This window comes from Cervus canadensis, chromosome 2 (genome assembly GCF_019320065.1).
Source record: "Cervus canadensis isolate Bull #8, Minnesota chromosome 2, ASM1932006v1, whole genome shotgun sequence".
Lineage (NCBI taxonomy): Eukaryota > Metazoa > Chordata > Mammalia > Artiodactyla > Cervidae > Cervus > Cervus canadensis.
The window spans coordinates 16,242,299-16,263,254 of record NC_057387.1 but is presented as its reverse complement, the minus strand read 5'-3'; the positions used below and the strand labels follow the sequence as shown (position 1 = coordinate 16,263,254).

The 20,956-nt window shown below is 46.9% G+C and overlaps 2 protein-coding genes across 3 annotated transcripts in view; both read right to left on the bottom strand.

Annotated features, from left to right (window-relative positions):
- The window catches only part of PGLYRP3 (peptidoglycan recognition protein 3), a 37,637-nt gene extending 18,668 nt beyond the window's left edge, over positions 1 to 18,969 (bottom strand). Inside the window, exon 1 of the mRNA XM_043456484.1 lies at positions 18,928 to 18,969. The gene's annotated coding sequence lies outside the window, so the exon portion shown is untranslated. The remainder of the gene's footprint in view (positions 1 to 18,927) is intronic.
- On the bottom strand, positions 1,152 to 19,066 carry PGLYRP4 (peptidoglycan recognition protein 4). Of its 2 annotated transcripts, XM_043456465.1 has the most exons (9): positions 18,928 to 19,066; positions 18,034 to 18,117; positions 17,011 to 17,118; positions 16,053 to 16,251; positions 14,557 to 14,675; positions 12,944 to 13,096; positions 9,065 to 9,263; positions 4,489 to 4,607; positions 1,152 to 3,574 (listed from the first exon to the last, which is right to left on the bottom strand). In XM_043456465.1, the coding sequence occupies exons 2-9, from the start codon at positions 18,080 to 18,082 to the stop codon at positions 3,396 to 3,398; spliced, it is 1,125 nt and encodes a 374-aa protein (XP_043312400.1). In that variant the 5' UTR covers positions 18,083 to 18,117; positions 18,928 to 19,066; the 3' UTR covers positions 1,152 to 3,395. The 2 variants fall into 2 exon arrangements, with proteins under 2 accessions (XP_043312400.1, XP_043312406.1); XM_043456471.1 differs by lacking the exons at positions 18,034 to 18,117; positions 18,928 to 19,066 and having other exon boundaries at positions 17,003 to 17,102.
- Between the last annotated feature and the right edge of the window lie 1,890 nt (positions 19,067 to 20,956).

The window sequence follows — 20,956 nt, the reverse complement described above, 5'->3', positions numbered from 1 at the left end:
ATGTTTCCCAAGAAGTAGAGGGGAAGAGTGAATGCATATGAGAAGACTCTGAGGTTCACAGCTCCATGACTCTTAGAGCACAAACCACCTCCCTCCAGCCCTCTTCTTCTTGCAAGGAAGGATCTCTCCTGCCTGGATCTCTCCTCTTGAGGAAGGGAGGGACTTGGTGAATCCGTGTGTCAGTTCCCTGGCAAGTTCTCCTCACTCCAGAGCACCTACAGATGAAACAACCATGTACTATATGAAAACAAGAGGTTCACCTTTACTCTAAACACCCTAAAGATATTTGGACATTTGATTCTTTACCTTATTATAACCACAGTGTTCTAAGTTCTTACTTGCAATGTTAAGTTCCCATCCCTTGTCAACTAGCCTAGCCCAAGGTATTTCAGTATCATCATTATTTGATGTGAAAGTAAAAAGAGAACATATAAATTTGGCCTCACAGTAACTAAGATCTAAGCCGAGCTTCCCCAACATTTCTGTGGGGATAGGCATACTCTGAACTGTCCATAGATCACATATGTATCTTGTATATTTCCTATCCCAGACTTGGAATCAATTATTTCTCCAAGAACCTCTGTCCTCCCATCGCAAGTAACAATCACCCAACAGTATCCTTTAAAAATGTCATGTTGTAAGGGTAACTCTAAATGAAACGCACGTGGCTCAGTAACTGGTTAGTGTCTGACATGACTTTGAGGCCTTTTCACCAACCACCAGGAAATTTACACTTGATGTGTGAACACTGGTGAAGTTTGGTGAAGTTTCTCTACCATTTGGTTATTCACTTATGTTCCTTGTATAGGAAGAGCAGAATAGGTGCTTTTTCTTTCCCCTTTTTACAGGTTTTCAAATAATAAGTGGATTCAGGTATTCCAAAGGTGATCAGTTAGGCATTTTGTATCATTATGAACTTATGAATTTAAATTTAATGAGCTCAAACCATAGAAATTGCTCTCAATGCTCAGCTTGTCCCATAGGGTAGATAGTAGACATTGGAATTCTCCCATTGGGCAGCAGTCTCCCAAGACCTTTTGACCCAAACTGAGAAAATGTTTTTTGGCTTCATTGTTATCTGATATAAGAAAATGTTTCACACTTATCTTGCACATTTTCTATCCCGACACAAAATCAGTTGTTTCTCCAAGAACTTTTGATTTCTTTTATTGGGATATTGTCATTTCAGCTCACAATCTTATGCTAGCTTATTGTTACTGGATTGATCAGAGTTTCCAGACCTCTTCACCAGACAGTGGTTAAAAATGTTAAGATGAAACACTTCATGAGTTCATAAGTACCTCGTGAGTTTATCCTTATATTTTCAATTCAAATCCAGGGCTCTGGTATATTACTTTACCTCTTCTAGGTTAGTCTGCATCTCCTTTTTCCACCCTGAGAATCTTACTTTCAAAAACACTGGGGATGATGGAATTAGAATATCACATATTAGCTCATTTGTTTGATCCCACATCTCACAGTAAACTTTCATATAAAAATAACACAAAGATTAGCACCAACAATATAATTACTAAATAGATTAAAAGTTAATTTGCAGACACTCTTCTCGTTCCTTCCACATTTTTTTCAGTTCTGTAATCTGCTACATTGTTAGCACTCACAACCATTACATACTATACTCTCACTTTGATAATCCTCATCTAGTCTTAATTTACAAAAACATACATTAATATTCATCTCTGGTCATTATATTAATGTCTTATTTTGGTTGTTTGAGGTCATTATCTTGTAGACTCCTAAGGAAGGGTTCATGAGACTATATTCCCAGAGTTTTTACATGTTGATGAGAGCATATTTGTAACCTTTGTATTTGAAACTCAATTTTATTGAATATAAAACCCTTGGATCACATTATCACATTTTTTCCTTATATTTTAAATATATTCTTCCATTTTTTCCTAGCTGAAAATGTTGTCAAAAAGTCTGATGACATTTTTCTCTCTCATTTGTCACATTTTTGGTTTTTATCCTGAATGCCCAAAGGAAATGTTTTATTGAAAACCCATTAGCCTAATATACCCTGTAATTCATCATTGTGAGTCATTCTTTTTAAATACAAAACAAAGTAAAAGCAAATTTTCAAAACTTTTTTTTCAGGAAGGTCTTCTAGAATTAGTTTTTAGTATTTGTCCTATTCCCTTATTTTAGTTTTCTTGTTTAGGGACTTCAATTATATATACCTTGTAACTTCTTTGCTTATCAACTATATTGGTTACTTTCCCTCTAGTTGTTTTACTCTTGTTTTTTATTTCTTTTGGATTTTTAATTTTTTCCTTCATTTGATCTTTGTTTTCTTCTAAGATATTATATGTTATGTGCATTGACTTTTTATCTTCTTTCTTTTACCTGGTCATTTCTGAAATGGTTACTATATTTCTTACTCTCTCATGAGTTCTATTACCCGATTTCTCCTATTTTACACTTCTAGTTAATTTTTCTTTCCTATCTTACATGATTTTCTGGATACTTTTAGCTGGATCTGAGGTGCTAGTTTATAGTTTTTTTATCTATGAGCATCTCCTATGTGGGGAGGTGCTGGATGGCCTGTGTGGACACAGCCTGGGCTGGACCTGGAGTAGTACACGGCCCTGTCCTCACAGGGGTGTGGGTGGTTGGGGACATGGGACCCTAGAGACACAGCCGCCATTAGAAACAAGCAACCAGAGCCAGTTCTGAGCCTCGGATTGGAAAAGAATGGAACAGAGAGAATGCTGGCAGGATGGGGGACTGTCCGAGGTCCAGCAAATCTTGCCCAAAGAGGGTATGTCCAGCAAATTGGAAAGGGGAGCAGGGACTTGGTCCACTCCCTTTTATTCATCCATTTCTCCAATAAATATATGTCTCATCTTCTGAATTCTAGACACTGCTGAAGAACTGAAGGCACAGACATGAATTAAACTGGGCAACCTCACAACCCAGTGGAGAGAATGTCTGTAAACAATCACTGCCCTGAAATAAGGGCTGCATCCAAATCAGGGCAAGGCAATGAGTGAACAGAGAGGAGGGGCTGGGACATTGACCTGGGTCACGTGTTAGGCTGGGGCTGCCAGGCGGACGGCAGGGAAGGCACACCAGGAGAGGGGTGTGTACCGGGGACAAGAAAGCTCACCCGGCTGAAGACATGGGTGGCAGGGAGAGGAAGGTGGGGAAAGAGGAAGACTGGGCCCAGACTCGGAGGGCTGGGAGCATCCAACTACAAGGTTTAAGGGACTCTGGGAGATGCTGGCAGGAAATGACCATACTAACCTGAGACAGGAGGGACAGGATGGGGTTGGCAAGGAGAGGATACAGGTGTTGAATCAGAATGGAGAGGAAGAGGCGGACCAGCAGGCGGGGTTGGGGAAGGGGATAGTCTTGGGAGAAAAAGGGGCTCCCTAGTGTCTGAAATGAGGCCAAGTCTTAATGATGTTGTACAAAGCCCGCCCAGGAGATTGAACGTTGGTCACATCACTGTGCCCCAGCAGCAGGTAGTTGGGGACCAGGTGCCCCTTGACCACGGAACACTGGATCAGGTTCTGGGCTGCCTCCAGTGCTGCAGCATTGGGCGGGGAACCTGCAAAACACAGTGGACTCATCAGTTATAGGATTCCCAAGGTTGTTCCAGGGCAGGACACACTCCTAGATCCCCCTAACCCACCTTTACCACCAAACTGGTATATTCCACTTTACAGACAGAAAACCAAGTCGAGACTTTAGATTCCTCAGCACCAGTGAATTATCTGACCTGAAATGTTGATAATGCTGTGGTTGAGCAATCCTGCATTAGCCATGTAGTGTTTTCTTCACCTTCACATGACCAGCATCATCTCCAGGCATATTCCTGGCTCACACCTTCCCCTATCCAAGGCCCAATTTAATATTAGCCCCCAGTGACATAGCCTTCTCCTCCCAGAGATTCCACAAAAGGCCCCTGAGCTTAAACAAACTCTGATCAAATCTCTGAGCAATGGCAATTCTCAGCGTGCACTCTGGATGCAGAGACAGAGCTCATCTGTGCGTTTGGCAAATAAGGCAAGTGTACACACATGGATGTCATGGTAAAACTTATCAGAAACATACACAAAGATCTTCTTTCCTTGTCTAATGTGTCTTGGATATCAGAAGAGAGAGGCATTTGTTTGGGTGTGAAAGATGTAAATTTAGGGTGGAATTCTGTCTCAGAGGCCACCTGTCACACTGAATTAGTTCAACGTTAAATCTGAAGCTGGGTAAATCTAACACTGCTGCTGCTGCTGCTGCTAAGTCTCTTCAGTTGTGTCCGACTCTGTGCGACCCCATAGATGGCAGCCCACCAGGCTCCTCCATCCCTGGGATTCTCCAGGCAGGAACACTGGAGTGGGCTGCCATTTAAATCCAGCACACACAGCCACTAAGATGATACCTGTGTCTGACACCACTGTCTTTCACGTCTGACGCTTTCCCTCAAATACCACACAATGACCACTACTGCCCGAAGCATCCACTTACCAGAGAAGGTGCCCATAAAGGCGAGGCCCAGGGCAATGTCATTGTAGCCGGGGGTGTGGGAGCCTTGGACACTCCAGCCTACTCCTTCATAGATGATGCCATCCTGGCCCACAAGGAAGCTAGAAGACAGCCAGGGGAGATGGAGAAGGGCATGAAAGAGAGGCACTCTGAGACTGTCCCATTCATTCATTCATTCTTGTCTACTCATCAGACATTGATTAGCTTATCAAGTCCTAAACACTGTGTAACAAAAAAAGTTCTAAACACTGTGTAACCAGCATGACCAGTGTCATGCTGGTCAGCCAGCTCTCATGGGCAAGGGACATGGACCGCAGCCCTGATCTATAGCTTTTATTGATATCCAACCATGGTTGATCTCAGCCTACCAATGATTTGACAAAATTCTTAACAACAATCCTCTCATGAGCCCATGGGCCTCAGCACAGCACCACTGTCGCAGGTAGCTCACAGACTAGGAAGAGTGACAGCTTTCAACCCCTGCAGCCCTACCTCACCAGTGAAACTGTTGCCCACAGATGACCTACGCCTCCCCACGACTAAGGACAAACAAAGAGCACCTCCCCAGCCTTGCCTTCCCTGGCCTCTCTGTTCGGGAGGCCCTGCCAATCCCTGACTTCAAACATTCTTAGTTTCCATCGCACCACACTCTCCCAGTTGCTTCTTCTCTGGTTGCTCCTCATCACCTCATCTTCCTATGTCCTTCCCTGCATATGGGGGTTTCCTCAGGATGCGACCCTAACTCCCCTCTTCTTGACACATTGTCCCAGGACTAACCCATCTACTTCCTTGATTCAGCTGCCATCCAGAAAGACCATGAACCCACACCTGGACCCACCTATTCCCCTTGCTGGGCTCCTGATCTTGGTAAAAAATCCCACCATTCCCTCCTCCTACTGGGAATAATTCTGCAGAGCAGGGCCCAGCAAAACACATCCTGATAGGTAATAGATGTTGGAGGAAAAGTTTCCTCCTACCTTGAAAACGATGTTACTACCAGGGATTGGAGAGAGGAGAGGCAGTCAGCCCAGGAGTACGTATCAAGCAGTGGTAAATCCATCTAAGGCAGAGTCCCTGTACATAGCTGTCCTGGGCTTGGGGACAAGTAGGGATTAAAATCCAGCTCCATTAGGGCTCCTTTGATTCACGTGCACAAATATGCCATCTGCGTTAGTAGAGACCCACCCTAAGGTTTAAAATTCTATGCAATTGTTTCTGATAGGACGTTGTTGTTGTTGTTGTTCAGATGCTAAGTCCAAGATATTAGATAGTATCTAACCCCAAACATCTTATCTTCAGTCTCTGAAAGCATCCTTCAAGAAGTCTCCACTCTTCTGTTAGGTCCGTGTGTTCTTTAAAAACGGATTACAGACTTTGCCATTAGAGAAATCCAAAGGTACTATCTGGCCAGGAGAACACTTCCCTGACCTTGCCTTCCCTGACCTCTCTGTTCCAGAGGCCCTGCCAATTCCCACCTCTTCAAACATTCTTAGCTTCTGTCGCACTGCACTCTCCCAGTTGCTTCTTCTCTGGCTGCTCCCCGTCACCTCATCTTCCTGTGTAAGGAAAGATGTCCTCCCCAAGGAGAATGATGCTTTCCAGATGCAAAGGAGAGTCTAACATGAGGGAGACAAACTTCAGGTTGGGGCTGAACTGAGAGACAGAGCCTAAGCTGAGGAGTGGGAGGTGATTATGTGAAAAAGGCATAATCTTTAGATGCTCCTTTCTACAGGTTTTACAATCTTCCCTGCATTTGATGTCCTATTAGTACCTTTTCAGCAGAGCCTTGGTCTCCATCATGTCAATATCTGACCTTTCAAAAGGACACACATTCACACTACTGTCCATAAAGGAGATAACCAACAAAGACCTACCCTATAGCACAGAGAACTATACTTAATATTGTGTGGTCATAACAAGCACCCTCTTCCAACACACAAGAGATGACTCTACACATGGACATCACCAGATAGTCAATAACAAAATCAGATAGATTATATTCTTTGCAGCCGAAGATGGCAAAGCTCTATACACTCAGCAAAAACAAGACCAGGAGCTGACTGTGGCTCAGACTATGAATTTTTATTGCCAAATTCAGACTTAAATTGAAGAAAGTAGGGAAAACCACTAGAGCATTCAGGTATGACCTAAATCAAATCCCTTAGGATTATACAGTGGAAGTGACAAATAGATTCAAGGGATTAGATTTGATAGAGTGCCTGAAGAACTATGGATGGAGGTTCGTGACACTGTACAGGAGGTGGTGATCAAGACCGTCCCCAAGAAAAAGAAATGCAAAAAAGGCAAAACAGTTGTCCGAGGAGGCCTTACAAATAGCTGAGAGAAGAAGAGAAGCTAAAGGCAAAGAAGAAAAGGAAAAATATACTCATCCAAATGCAGAGTTCCAAAGAATAGTAAGGAGAGATAAGAAAGCCTTCCTCAGCGATCAATGCAGAGAAGTAGAGGAAAACAATAGAATGGGAAAGACTAGAAATCTCTTCAAGAAAATTAGAGATACCAAGGGAACATTTCATGCAAAGATGGGCATAATAAAGGACAGAAATCATATGGACCTAACAGATAGCAAAAGCAGAAGATATTAAGAAGAGGTGGCAAGAATACACAGAAGAACTATACAAAAAAAAGATCTTCATGACCCAAACAACCACGATGGTGTGATCATTCACATAGAGTCAGACATCCTGGAGTCCGAAGTCAAATGGGTGTTAGGAAGCATTAATATGAACAAAGCTAGTGGAGGTGATAGAATTCCAGTTGAGCTATTTCAAATCTTAAAAGATTATGCTGTTAAAGTGTTGCAGTAAATATGTCAGCAAATTTGAAAAACTCAGCAGTGGCCACAGGACTGGAAAAGGTCAGTTTTCATCCCAATCCCAAAGAAAGGCAATGCCAAAGAATGTTCAAACTACCGCACAATTGCACACATCTCACACATTAGCAAAGTAATGCTCAAAATTCTCCAAGTGAGGCTCCAACAGTATGTGAACTGAGAACTTCCAGATGTTCAAGCTGGATTTAGAAAAATCAGAGGAACCAGAAATCAAATTGCCAACATCCATTGAATCATAGAAAAAGCAAGAAAGTTTCAGAAAAATATCTACTTCTGCTTCATTGACTATGTTAAAGCTTTTGACTGTGTGGATCACAACAAACTGTGGAAAATTCTTAAAGAGATGGGAATACCAGACCACTTTGCCTGCCTCCTGAGAAATCTGTATGCAGATCAAGAAGCAACAGTAAGAACTGGACATTAAACAACTGACTGGTTCCAAATTGGGAAAGGAGTATATCAAGGCTGTATATTATCACCCTGCTTATTTAACTTATATGCAGAGTACATCATGAAAAATGTCAGACTGGATGAAGCACAAGCTGGAATCAAGATTACTGGGAGAAATATCAATAACCTCAGATATGCAGATGACACTACCATTTTGGCAGAAAGCAAAGAGGAACTAAAGAGCCTCTTGATGAAAGTGAAAGAGGAGAGTGGAAAAGTTGGCTTAAAACTCAACTTTAAAAAAACTAAGACCATGGCATCTGGCCCCATCACTTCGTGGCAAATAGATGGGGAAACAATGGAAACAGTGACAGACTTTATTGTCTTGGGCTCCAAAATCACTGCAGATGGTGACTGCAGCCATGAAATTAAAAGACACTTGCTCATTGAAAGAAAAGCTATGACCAATTTAGATAGCATATTAAAAAGCAGAGACATTACTTTGCTAACAAAGGTCCATATCGTCCAAGCTATGGTTTTTCCAGTAGTCACGTATATTTGGGTTGGACCATAAAGAAAGCTGAGCACTGAAGAATTGATGCTTTTGAACTGTGGTATTGGAGAAGACCCTTGAGAGTCCCTTGCACAGCAAGGAGATCAAACCAGTCAATCCTAAAGGAAATCAGTCCTGAATATTCATTGGAAGGACTGATGCTAAAGCTGAAGCTCCAATCCTTTGGCCACCCAATGTGAAGAACTGACTCATTTGAAAAGACCCTAAAGTTGGAAAAGATTGAAGACAGGAGGAGAGGGGGATGACAGAGGATGAGATGGTTGGATGACATCATGGACTCGATGGACATGAGTTTGAGCAAGCTCTGGGAGTTGGTGATGGACAGGGAAGCCTGGCATGCTGCAGTCCATGGGGTCTCAAAGTGTCAGACACAACTGAGTGACTGAACTGAACTGAACTGAATAACCTATAAGGGAAAAGAATCTGAAAAAGAATATATATGTATGTATAAAACTGAACCACTTTGCTGTATGTTTGAAACTTACAAAACATTATAAACGGCTATACTTCAGTTAAAATAATAAAGACACACATTTTGAGAATGTGCCCAAGGGAGATGACCACCCTTTAGCTACCTCCTAAATAAGGCCCACCCAGGGCTTGGTGAGGAATCTGTGAGTGAGAAGGACCGCCTCTCCTATGCTGGGCTCTCAGTAAATATTAGCTCCTCTTCCCACTCCTTTCACAGGCTCAGTATACACCCCCATGGGAAGAGAAGCCTTCACAGCCTCAGGCACACTTACTTGTACCCAATATCACACGAGTCTGATCTATCCATGAAGAAGGACTGGATGTCTTGGACCAGCACGCGGCATTCATCAGACTTGTTGCAGGTTCGCCCCATGGTGTGGATGATGATGACATACTGAGCCGGCTGGTTCATCTTGGAGCAGTGGGCCTCCCTGGCATCCCAAGCAGACCGCTGGACAATAAGTGGGCAAGCTGCAGTGGGGCAAAAACATGTATGTGAGGATTCATTGTGCCCACTCAGGTCACCCACCTTACTACTGAACATCCTGCCCACCCTCTTGGCATCCTGCCCTGACCATGACTTCGGACCTGGAGAGCCCAGCAGCTTCCGGTGGCCCATCTGGGAACAAGAATTGCCTTCCAAGATGCAGGAGCCAAGAATCACCAGTTGAAACCCCAAAAATCAGAACCCAAAGGACAATGGGAATGTTGATCTTGAGGGGACATGGATGCTTTATCCTTAGTGCAAAGTGTGCTCATTTATCGGAACAACTGTCATGTGTGTGTACGTGTGTGTATATGTATCTGTAACAGGGTCTTTTTGGAGAAATCAATTGAATTTTCATCTGAAAACATGTCTTTAAGAATCACTTGTCGTCCACAAAACTCTGTCAGTGTAAACAATTATTAATACTGGCAGACGACACCATCCAAAGGCAGAGATCAAATTCACTCCAAGGTCTAATACAAAATTCCAATTTTCTTTAAAATTCTATTAAGTCCAAGAAAAGGTTAATAGTGCCTATTAACTATACTGTTTGTTTAGGCCACACCATATGGCTTGTGGGATCTAAGTTCCCTAACCGGGGATCACACCGGGGCCCCCAGCAACGAAAGCACAGAGTCCTAACCACTGGACCGCCAGGAAACTCCCTTCTAACTGTACTGGTTTTGAGGTCGCTGCTTGTTAAACTCCAAATCTGCTTTTAATCTTCCTTGAGTTGTGTTAAACTCTTCCTTTAAGTCAATACAAGTAATCCCTTAAGCTCTTTGGTCTGCTAATGCGCTTCTGTTGATAATTTTTGTATTCAGAAAGAGGTGTATTTGCACTTTGTGTTTGTATATCCTATCCCTCGCCAAGCTTTTTTCCCTTCATAGCACTTGTCACCATTTCACCATGTAACATGCCAACTATTTTACGTGTTTGTGTTCTTATTGTGCTTCTCTGCCATCCTGATTGAAACTTCATGAGGGCACGGCTGTTGTGTGTTTACTTTCTTGATACATCCTCAGTGACGAGCAGGTGCTCCGTAAATAACCGATGTAGAAATGAGTGAACACACAGTAGACTATGCAGAATGCCATGCCTCTATCATTCTAGGAATCCGAGGGACAAGTAGGTGACCTGGAGGGGCCCTCGCAAGGTTTGCCAGCCCTAAGGTTTCAGAGAGTTGGGTGACCAGTTGCCTCCAGTGAAAAAGACAGCCTCTTCAATAAGTGGTGCTGGGAAAACTGGACAGCTACGTGTAAAAGAATGAAATTAGAACACTTCCTAACACCATACACAAAAATAAACTCAAAATGGATTAAAGGCTTAAATGTAAGGCCAGAAACTATAAAGCTCTTAGAGGAAAACATAGACAGTACACTCTGACATAAATTGCAGCAAGATTCTCTCCGACTCACCTCCTAAATTAATGGAAATATAAACAAAAATAAACAAGTGGAAACTAATAAAATTTAAAAGCTTTTGCATAACAAAGGAAACTATAGACAACATGAAAAGAGAAACTGCAGAATGGGAGAAAATAATTGCAAATGAAGCAACTGACAAAGGGTTCAGCTCACTTCAGTTCAATCACTCAGTCGTGTCCAACTCTTTGTGACCCCATGGACTTTAGCACGCCAGGTCTCCCTGTCCATCACCAACTCCCAGAGTTTACTCAAACTCATGTCCATTGAGTTGGTGATGCCATCCAACAATCTCATCCTCTGTTGTCCCCTTCTACTTCCACCTTCAATCTTTCCCAGCATCAGGGGCTTTTCAAATCAATCAGTTCTTCACATCAGGTGGCCAAAGTATTGGAGTTTCAGCTTCAAAATCAGTCCTTCTAATGAATATTCAGGACTGACCTCCTTTAGGATGGACTGGTTGAATCTCCATGCAGTCCAAGGGACTCTCAAGAGTCTTCTCCAACACCACAGTTCAAAAGCATCAATTCTTCAGCTCTCAGCTTTCTTTATAGTCCAACTCTCACATCCATACACGACAACTGGAAAAACCATAGCCTTGACTAGATGGACCCTTGTTGGCAAAGTAATGTCTCTGCTTTTTAATATGTTGTCTAGGTTGGTCATAAATTTCCTTCCAAGGAGCAAGTTTCTTTTAATTTCATGGCTGCAATCACCATCTGCAGTGATTTTGGAGCCCAAAAGAACAAAGTCTGCCACTGTTTCTTCTGTTTCCCCAGACAAAGGGTTAACCTCCAAAATACATGAGCAGCTCATACAGCTCAATATCAGAAAAACAAGCAACCCAATAAAAAAAATGGCAGACATTTCTCCAAAGAAGACATGCAGATGGCAAATAAACACATGAAAAGATGCTCAACATCACTCATGAGAAAAACACAAATCGAAACTACTGTGATGTATCACTCATACCAGTCAGAATAGCCATCATCAAAAAATCTACACACAGTAAATGCTGGAGAAGGTATGGAGAAAAGGGAACCCTCCTGCACTGTTGGTGGGAATGTAAATAGATACAGCCATTATGGAAAACAAATGGAATAGTATGGAGATTCCTTAAGTATCTAGGAATAAATCTACCACATGACACAGAAATTCCACTACTGGGCATATACCCCAAAGAAAACCACAGTTATAAAAGAGACAAGTACCCCAATGTTCACTGAAGCAATATTTACAATAGCCAAGACATGGAAGCAACCTAGATGTCCATCAACAGATGAATTTGTATTAAAAAAAAAAGTTGTGATACATTTATGCAATGGAATATTATTCAGCCATAACAAGTAATGAATCTGAATCAGTAGTAGTGAGATGGATAAACCTAGAGCTTCTTATACAGAGTGAAGTAAGGCAGAAAGAGAAAACTAGGTATCATATAGTAATATATATATATGGAATCTAGAAGAATGGTACTGATGAACCTAGTAGAGAACAGACTTGTTCACACAGCAGGGTAAGATGAGGGTGGGACAAATCGAGAAAGTAGCATAGACACATACACACTACCATCGGTAAAATAGACAGCGGGAAGTTGCTAAATAACTCAGAAAGCCCAGCCTGGCACATTGTGATGACCTAGAGGGGTGGGAGAGGGGAAGGGGTATATATAACTATGACTGATTCACATTATTTTATGGCAGAAACCAACACAAAATTGTAAAGCAATTTTCCACCAATTAAAAAATAATTTAGAAAAAAAAAAAAAGAACAACTCCAGTGAGAGCCTGACTGAAAAAGTCACATCCAGTGGCATTTGAAAGTGAGTGGGAGTGAATCTGGAGGGAGGTCCAGTAAGACTCAAGGTCTTAGGGACTTCCCTGGTGGTTCAGTGATTAACACTCCATACTTCCAAAACAAGCAACATGAGTTTGATCCCTGGTCAGGGAACTAAGATCTCACATGCCATGCAGCACTGCCAAAAAAAAAAGTGTTTTTTTTTAAGATTGAAAGTCTTTTGGGTCTTCCCAGTGCACCAGCCCTGAGCACTTGTCTCATGCATCGAACTGGGAATGGGGAGGGAGGTGGGAGGGGGGATCAGGATGGGGAACACATGTAAATCCATGGCTGATTCATGTCAATGTATGGCAAAAACCACTACAATATTCTAAAGCAATTAGCCTCCAACTAATAAAAATAAATGGGAAAAAAATAAAATAAAATAAGAGTGAAAGTCTTACCTTCCTTGACACTTGCATTCTGCTGAGGGGACAGGCAGCTCTCTCCTTTCACAAAGAGTGGCTGAACATACACGGGTGACAGGTGGCCCTTGCGGACAGCAGAGGAGATCAAACCTTCCATGGCTGACAGGGCTGCAGGGCTAGGGCTGTGGCCTGAAAGACAGTGATCCTTAGGAAGCCTCGATCTGGCCTGAGTTGCAGAGTTCTGTGGGGGAGGACGAGATGTCCTGCCAGCCCCCGCATAGCTGTTGAAGGGGGAGGAAGGGGCACAGGCTCATCCTGAGCGTCGGACAGCTTGGAACTCAAGGGTCCGCCTGGACAGAGCTTTGGTGACTGGAAAGACCTTTCCCAAAGACCCACCGAGACTTCGTTTATCTGTCTCCCTGGGGAAGAGCTGGATGGCAGCCCCGTGCTCACTAACGCCCCCTGGCTGCGTGAGGGTTTCCCATCACTAGGGCCCTTCCAGGCATGTGCCAGCCCCTCTGTCTGCAGTGACTGCTGTAATCCTCACATCAAGCCTGTGAGGCAGATGCTATGATGAACCCCACTGTTCATAAAGAGGAACTTGAGGTTGCCAAGAAGTACTGAGCTCAAGATCCCACAGCTCACAAGGTAACACCCAGGGGCAAAGATTGGTCATGGAAACCAACCAAGTTGAACATCAAGACTCCTCTGGCAAACCTGAAGCTGCCCTGGAGCAGAAATGGAAGGGATGAGCTTGTGTTCTGATACCTCTCCTTACGACTATGTCACCTGGGTCACTTACCTGTCTGAAACTTAGGCTGTACACACTGCAATAGTAGTCATGAAACTTATCTGGGCCATCTCAAAAGATATTGGGAGGGGGCCATGAGAAACTAGATGTTTGCTAACTGTTGTTGTTATTTAGTCGCAAAATCATGTCTGACTCATTTGAGGCCCCATGGACTGTAGCCTGCCAGGCTCCTCTGTCCATGGGATTTCCCAGGCAAGAGTACTGGAATGGGCTGCCATTCCCTTCTCCAGGAGATATTCCCAACCCAGGAGTCGAACCCCTCATCTCCTGCATTGCAGGTGAGTTCTTCATCACTGAGTCACCAGGGAAGCCCACTTATTAACAGTAAACGTTTAGAAACTCAATAGATGTATGTTGGGATGCAGGTGGGCAGGGTGACAATAAGACTAGAGGACCATGGAGGAGACTTGGGGTTTGCAGCCCCAACATGGCTTTTAAAAATTGCACAGAAAATCTCAGAGAGACAGAGAGAGAGATGGAAGGAGGAAGTGTCTGGCCAGAAGCAAGGCCTGATACTACAGAAGCATCTGAGCTAGAGAGAAGGTATTCTAGTCTTTGATGCAGGAGTGAGAGTTGGAGCCCGGATCCTCCTAAGACCAGAGAGGGAGCAGAACCAGGGTGCGGGAGGAAGGATGGAGAGCCTTCCCTGAGGGGTGGCCAGGGGGCGAGGAGGCTGGGAGGAAGCCAGAGCAGGAAGAGGAAGACCGTTCACAGAAGTCAGTGGAGAGGAGAATTGCAGGGGAGGGTGTGTCATCACCAGTGTGAGGAGGGTGGAGAGACAGCGTGAGAAAAAGAACTAGCTAACTCTATGGAGAAGAACAGCTGGGGTGACCATTACCTTTGCTGGTGCCAAAGAAGGCGAGGCCCAGGGAAATATTGTTGTAGCCCTGGGTGTGCACACCTTGGACATTCCAGCCAACACCTTCATACACCCCGCCATCGTCCCCAACCAGGAAGCTGTGGAGAGGGAAATCCAGGCTTGGTGGCTGGCCCCAGGCACACCCCTGCAAGAGGAACCCCAGCCTAGCCTCCTAAGGGAGAAGGGGCAAACCAAGTTCACTAGAGGGAATTTGCATGGATTCATCTGAGACAATGGATAGACAAGGTGACTTCCACTCATCCTTAGAAGGACCACTCCCGTGTTCCTCACCCCATCCCCAGTTCAGATGCTGGGTTTTGTATAAATCATCCTGCACACTTGAAAGGGAAGGGGTCCTGGAGCTGCCACCCAGAGGCTCCCCCAGACCCAACCAAACAGTATAAGATCGTTCTCAGCCTCTACATTTCCTCAAACATGGCTCTCCTCCTCCTTCCAAAATGCTGCGTGTCTGTGATCTCCACACAGGCTGTTTGTGTGATTTCTCTCTGCCAGGGTAACCTCTTACCTAGACTTCTCAGGAGGCAGCACCTCAAACAAGGATGTGGACGCAGTCAGTTTATTTGGGAAGAGACCCCAGAAGCCAGACTGAAGGGGCCAGGGAAGTGAGACAGGAAGAAACTCGACAAAGTGTGAAGGATTATGTTGGCTTCCCCATGGACACCCGGGGCTCAGCACCCCGCTCCTTGACATGTGACTTTTCAAGGAGAGAAGTACTTAAAAATGTCCCTTCAGACGGCTGGAGACTAAGAAGTTAGCCGCAAAGCCTGCCCTCCAGGGGGTTCACTGTCAGGGACTTGGACGAAAGCCTGAAGCAGAAAAGCAGAGAGATGCAGGTGCTCTTGAGGTGGGAAGCCATTCCCACACACAGGAATCGTCCACAATGAACTGAAGTCAGAGGTGGGCTGAGGAACTGGGTTCTGGGCACTGGGAGGGCCTGCTAGAGTGACCAGCAGGGGAAGAAGAGGATGCCTCCCTCATTGAGGTGGAAGCCCCGACGCACACTGTAGTGGAAGAATCAGATGGCAAAGGGGCTTGGGCAACAACTTAGCAGCAGTGTGACCTCGATCCCTTCCTCGGTGCCCCCGCCTGTAACATGGAGATGGTGACACCCGTCCAGCCAACCTCACACTTTGTCATGGGGCAAACGCACCCATGCACCCACAGACGGGGAAGCCATTCCTAACCTGGGATGTGCTGCGTGAACCATTAGGAGGCGAACGGAAAGTAGAGTCATCACTTAAACTTCCTTGCTTCCTTTCAAGAGAACTCAAAGTCAAGAACCTCACAGAAAATTTCAAAGGCTTTGGAATTTTATAGGATATTGTTTCATTGCATTCATTATTAACCAGGTACAACCACAACCCAGAAAATGAGGGAAACAGTTAGAGAAGAGAAGGGGCGAGGGAGGCACCCTTAGCAGCACTGGGTCACATGCCCCCAGCCCAGCCTCTTACTTGTAGGCTATGTCACACCAGCCGTTGCGCACGTGATGGCCCTGCAGCTCCCGCAGCCTCTGACTGCACGAGGTCTGGTTGTGACATTCCAGCCCAGGGACGTGGTGCGTGATGAGGAAGCCCACCGGCAGGGCCAGCTGGGCACTGCAGCCGACGGCGTCTGCCCCCCACTGCTTGCGAGAGACCATGGTGGACACACCTGCAGGGGACATGCAGGTGTCCCTGGGCACACCCTGCTCCACTATTGCCACCTCGGGCCCCTGGGCCACACGTGCCAGCCGAGGCCAGTTCTGCCCCGTGGTGGCTGCAGAAGGGCTGCAGGAGGAGGCCTTCTGTGGGCAGGCGGGCACAGCCTCCTCTTCTTGCCTCCATGTTTCCATTTCACTACTCACTCCAATGCAGGGACTGCGCCCGCCCAGAGCAGCCTAGGTGCTTGGCCCCCACACCTGGATGACCTTCTCTGATTGAGGGTCCCTCCCTGCTCTGCTCCAGGAAACCTTTCGTGTCACCATTTGCCCCAGGAAAAGCCCTCAGGGGCCCCTCTCAGTTTTGCCCCAGCGCTACTGCCCTCCAAGTGCTCCAAGCCCACTGACAGTTTCCTCCGGGACTCTGCTTCCTTCACCCTGCTCCCAGCGCTCCTGGAGCGGGGCATCTCCTCCTCAATCTGGGGGGCCCTCCAGGCAGGGCCCGTGACTCCCTTTCAGTCCGGGGACTCCTGAGGGCAAAGTGTGAGTCTCCAACCTCAGGCTAGGGGGTCCTTCACGCACAGACTGCACCTCCCTTTCCTGGGTTTCTGGCCCCTCCCAGCAGCACTCCCACTTCCCCTTCCCCCCTTCCCTCCCTGCCAAGGCCTAAGACAACCCAGGGAGGTATTCCTGTGTCTTAGCCCCAACCACCCCATCCCACCATTAAGTGCCTGGTCCCAAGAGAAACCCAGCTGGTCCTCAAACCTCCTCACCACTGAGACCCCGTTTGTCTTTTTCAATGAGCTGGGAGATGTTGCCAAGCAAGTCCTGAAGCCCCTCGAATAGGTGTTTATCTTGTGTTTTATCCCAGGAGGAATCACCTGTAAAGGAACATTCCATTTCGCATCAGCCCTCAGAGAGCCCCAGTACCAGTCCTCTCCGTGGCAGGGGCTCAGGCTCCTCTCCACAACCCTCCACCTCCCCAGATCTCTGAGTCCTTTCAGGAAGCCCTATGGGGCCAGAGGACCACCTCCAGCAGTACCATGAGGCGTGGTTTTCTCCAACACCAGCTCCAGGTAACCTCCCAGGAAGTTTTAAACAGACAAGGGCAGGGGGTCGGAAATATTGTCCTTTTCTCATGAGCCACATCTCCACACACAATTGGCAAAATCAACAAAAACCCCCTGGAAATGCATCCAGGCACTTCAAAACCACAAAGTCTTTCCTTGTATGCATTTTGCCTAATGGAAGCAATGGGACAGATTGTGCCCAGAAGGGACTGGAATTCTCTGCACAAATCAAGTCAGTTCCTCTGGGATTAATTCTGGGGGCATTTGCTATGTCCATGCTCCTGTGGGAGGGACTCTGGGGATTTCAACAGATTCCCACCCTGAAGGAACTTTCTCTCACTGACAACCATAAACCCCAGTCATAGGCTGACATAATATTGCAAATAGAATCATTGCCCCATTGCTCAAGTGCTAAGTCCTTCCAGCAGTGCATTTTCCCATTCTATTCTCACAATAAATATAGATCATAACTTTGTGTCAGTCTTCAGGTGGGAAAATTCAGGTTTCAAGAGGTGACTAACTTATTTAAAATCATTGCTGGAGGCAGGGCAAGGATTTGCATCCAGGTCTATGGACTCCAAGTTCTGTGCTCTAAATGCAAAGCTGTCCTCCCACTCTGGCTTCCTACCATCCTCCTAACGGAGAGCAGGCATTTAAAGATTTCCTATTATGAGACTGTAGAATGATCTTTCTTAGTTACTCTCTAAGCCAATGAAGAAAACTCACCCCAGGCCCCGAGACCCAGAGTGGAGAAGACAAGAAGCCACCACAGCATCTTCACGTGATTCCAGGACACAGGAGATCTCAGCTCTACGAAAGACAATGATGGTTACCCCAACTGTGCTCACCCCTCGAACGGGGCACCCACCCTACTGCATGGCCCCATCTGCCCTCCTGAAGGCTAGCACCTGGACAGGCTTCTCTGGGCCCCCAGCACAGGTCAGGGGCTCATTGAATGAGGAAACACCCCCATCCTGTTTCCCTGAGCAACCAGATCTCATTGAGTGCCCACCATGTGGGAGGCCTGAGTAGACACTCACACGTGCTTTATTTAATCCTCGCACCAAGCCTGCAATCTAGGCTTGCTAACCCCCACTCATAGAAGAGGGCTGTAAGGTCCAGGGGTGAAAGTGAACGTGAAGGTTGCTTAGTCGTGTCCTCCTCTTTGCGACCCCATGGACTGTAGCCAGCCAGGCTCCTCTGTCCACGGGATTCTCCAGGCCAGAATTCTGGAGTGAGTAGCCATTCCCTTCTCCAGGGGATCTTCCCAACCCAGGAATCTAACCAGGGTCTCCTGCACTGCAAGCGGATTCTTTGCCAGTTGAGCTACCAGGGACTAGGGGTAGCAGAATGGAAAAATACAAACTCACTTCGATGGGTCTAATGCAGAGAATTTCTTCCCAGCTGAGAATAGACTGCGATTGGGAAGAGGAGGGGATGTAAGAGTTGAGGAGGGGGAGGGGCCTATTAACAGAGCAGAGCAAAAATCCTGATCTTTACACTCCATCTGGTGGAGTCCAGTCCTTCTGATAAGAGAGGGCTTCTCAAGAAGAAACACAGCTACACACACACACACACACACACACACACACACACACACACACACACACTCAGAAATACCTGTGGGTCCCTTGCTCTCCCAGCTCCACAGGTCAGGCTGCAGCCAGCTCACCCCTCATTGGCTGGCAGGGCCTCCTTTCAGAATTGGCCTCTGACCCTGCCCTCCTCCTCAGTCTTCACCCTCCCAGGCACTAGAGGGCACTCTCTCCCCGGGAACGGAGACTGGGCCCTGGCTTTTCAGAGAGAAGAGAAAGGCCAGGAGCCCTAACAAAAAGGGGGCGAGGAGGAGGGCCAGGCTCTGAGCGGCTCCCTCTATAGTCCACAGCACAGAGAAGAATCAAGACCAGACAGGTGTTGACAGCAGGGACCCGCCCTGTGAATAATCCCAGATACCTCCTCCCTGGGAAAGGGTGCGGCTGCCCAAGGCTCCCAGGAAGCCTGGCGAACCCAGGGGTGCCTGTGGGACCTGGGGGTCACGTCCTGACCTCTGGGAACTTTCTGCCTGTGGGGACAGATCTGCTCCAGGAGTCTGAAGGTTCTGGATGGAGGTTGCTCCCCAACCCCCACCTCCCACCCCTTTCCATCAGCCCCACCAGCAGCAGGCAGATAAAGCAGAAAAGTACATCCCAGGAGGTGATGCACACATGTCCTTATCACTAGAGCTGATTCCCACTCTGTGGCCAAGGGGACCATTCACCCACCACCCACGCCTCTGCATCAGACTGTCACCCACCCAAGAAGCCTCCCACAAGCCAGGATACTCCAGCCCCTCAGCCACTCTCAGCTCAAAGCCACAGTTATCACCTCACATGTTCCACGTCTCCTCCACAGTCCGAGGCTCTGGTCTCGGGAGCCCTTGAATCTTCGTGGAGGAAGCGTCACATGACACCTTGTGTGCATGCAATAGGACATGTGTCTCCATGGGGACCTGCAGGGGCTCCCACCTCTCCATGGGTGGAGCAGCCTCCTGAGACGACTGAATGGACCCTTTTCAGGGAACACCGCAAATCTGGACAGGTTGTCCTTGGTGAAGCTATGGAGTCACCCTGAGGCCCGGGGTCCCCAGAAAACCTCCCTTGAAGGGGCCCCTTGAATACCTAATTCCATCTACTGTTCTCCCTGTTGACCCACAAAGGCCCAGGGCTGGGAAGAAGGGCCCTGGGATGGTGGGAAGCAGAGTGGGGGCCTTCCTGATCTCATCTTGGGCCACCAGTACAAGTGGTAGCAGCCTCAGAGATATATGAGGGGGAGGGAGACCTGTAGCCTGGGGACTGATACTGCAGGGCCTGGAGGTTTCCTGAACCTGTAGACTGTCTCCCAGGCCTCCACCTCCCAGGCCTGACCAACAGTGAAGCTTTCAGAGAGGAGGCTTGTGGCCCCCAGAGCAACAAGTTAGGGAGAGGAGAATGTTCCATTCTGCAGACGGCTTTGGGAGGTGGGAACCCTGAGCAGAGACTGGGTGGGTGGTGGCTGCCTGAGAGAGGAGGGGAAGCAGGTGAGCCCAGGTCCATCCTGAGACCAGCAAATTCTTGGAGACTAACAGGCTGAGGGGCTCCCTGAGGGAAAAAACTTGTTCTGAACAGAGGGTGTCAGGAGGGGGAAGACAGCAGAGCAGGCAGTTCTCTCTAGTTCTGTGCGCTTAGGACCAAAATCCTAACTGGCCTGCTAATAGCCAGTATTAGCCCCACCCTGGTCACCTCCCCATCTCTCACCCCCCTTGGCCAGAGCAGCTACCTTGCTGAGGGTCCCTGTCTCACTCCTCACCTGGGCCAGGAGGCCCCACATCCAGCCTGGCTTCTTCCAAGAGACCTTCTGTGGAAAAGAAGGAAGGAAAAAGAAAAGCAGACAGACACACGAGCTGCTTCAAGTAACATATTGCCTGAGACAGTGGTTCTCGAAGAATGTTCCAAGGAGCCTGGGGGTTCCTAAGACCCTGCAGGGGCTCCATGAGGTCATGACTATCTCCAGTCATGATTTAACATTGCAGTCCATAATAATATACCCTGAACCACCCACCACAAGAAGCCTCCTACCAACCAAGTATCCCCAGATCCTCCCCTTCCTCACTCTGCTGATATTTACACCAGTG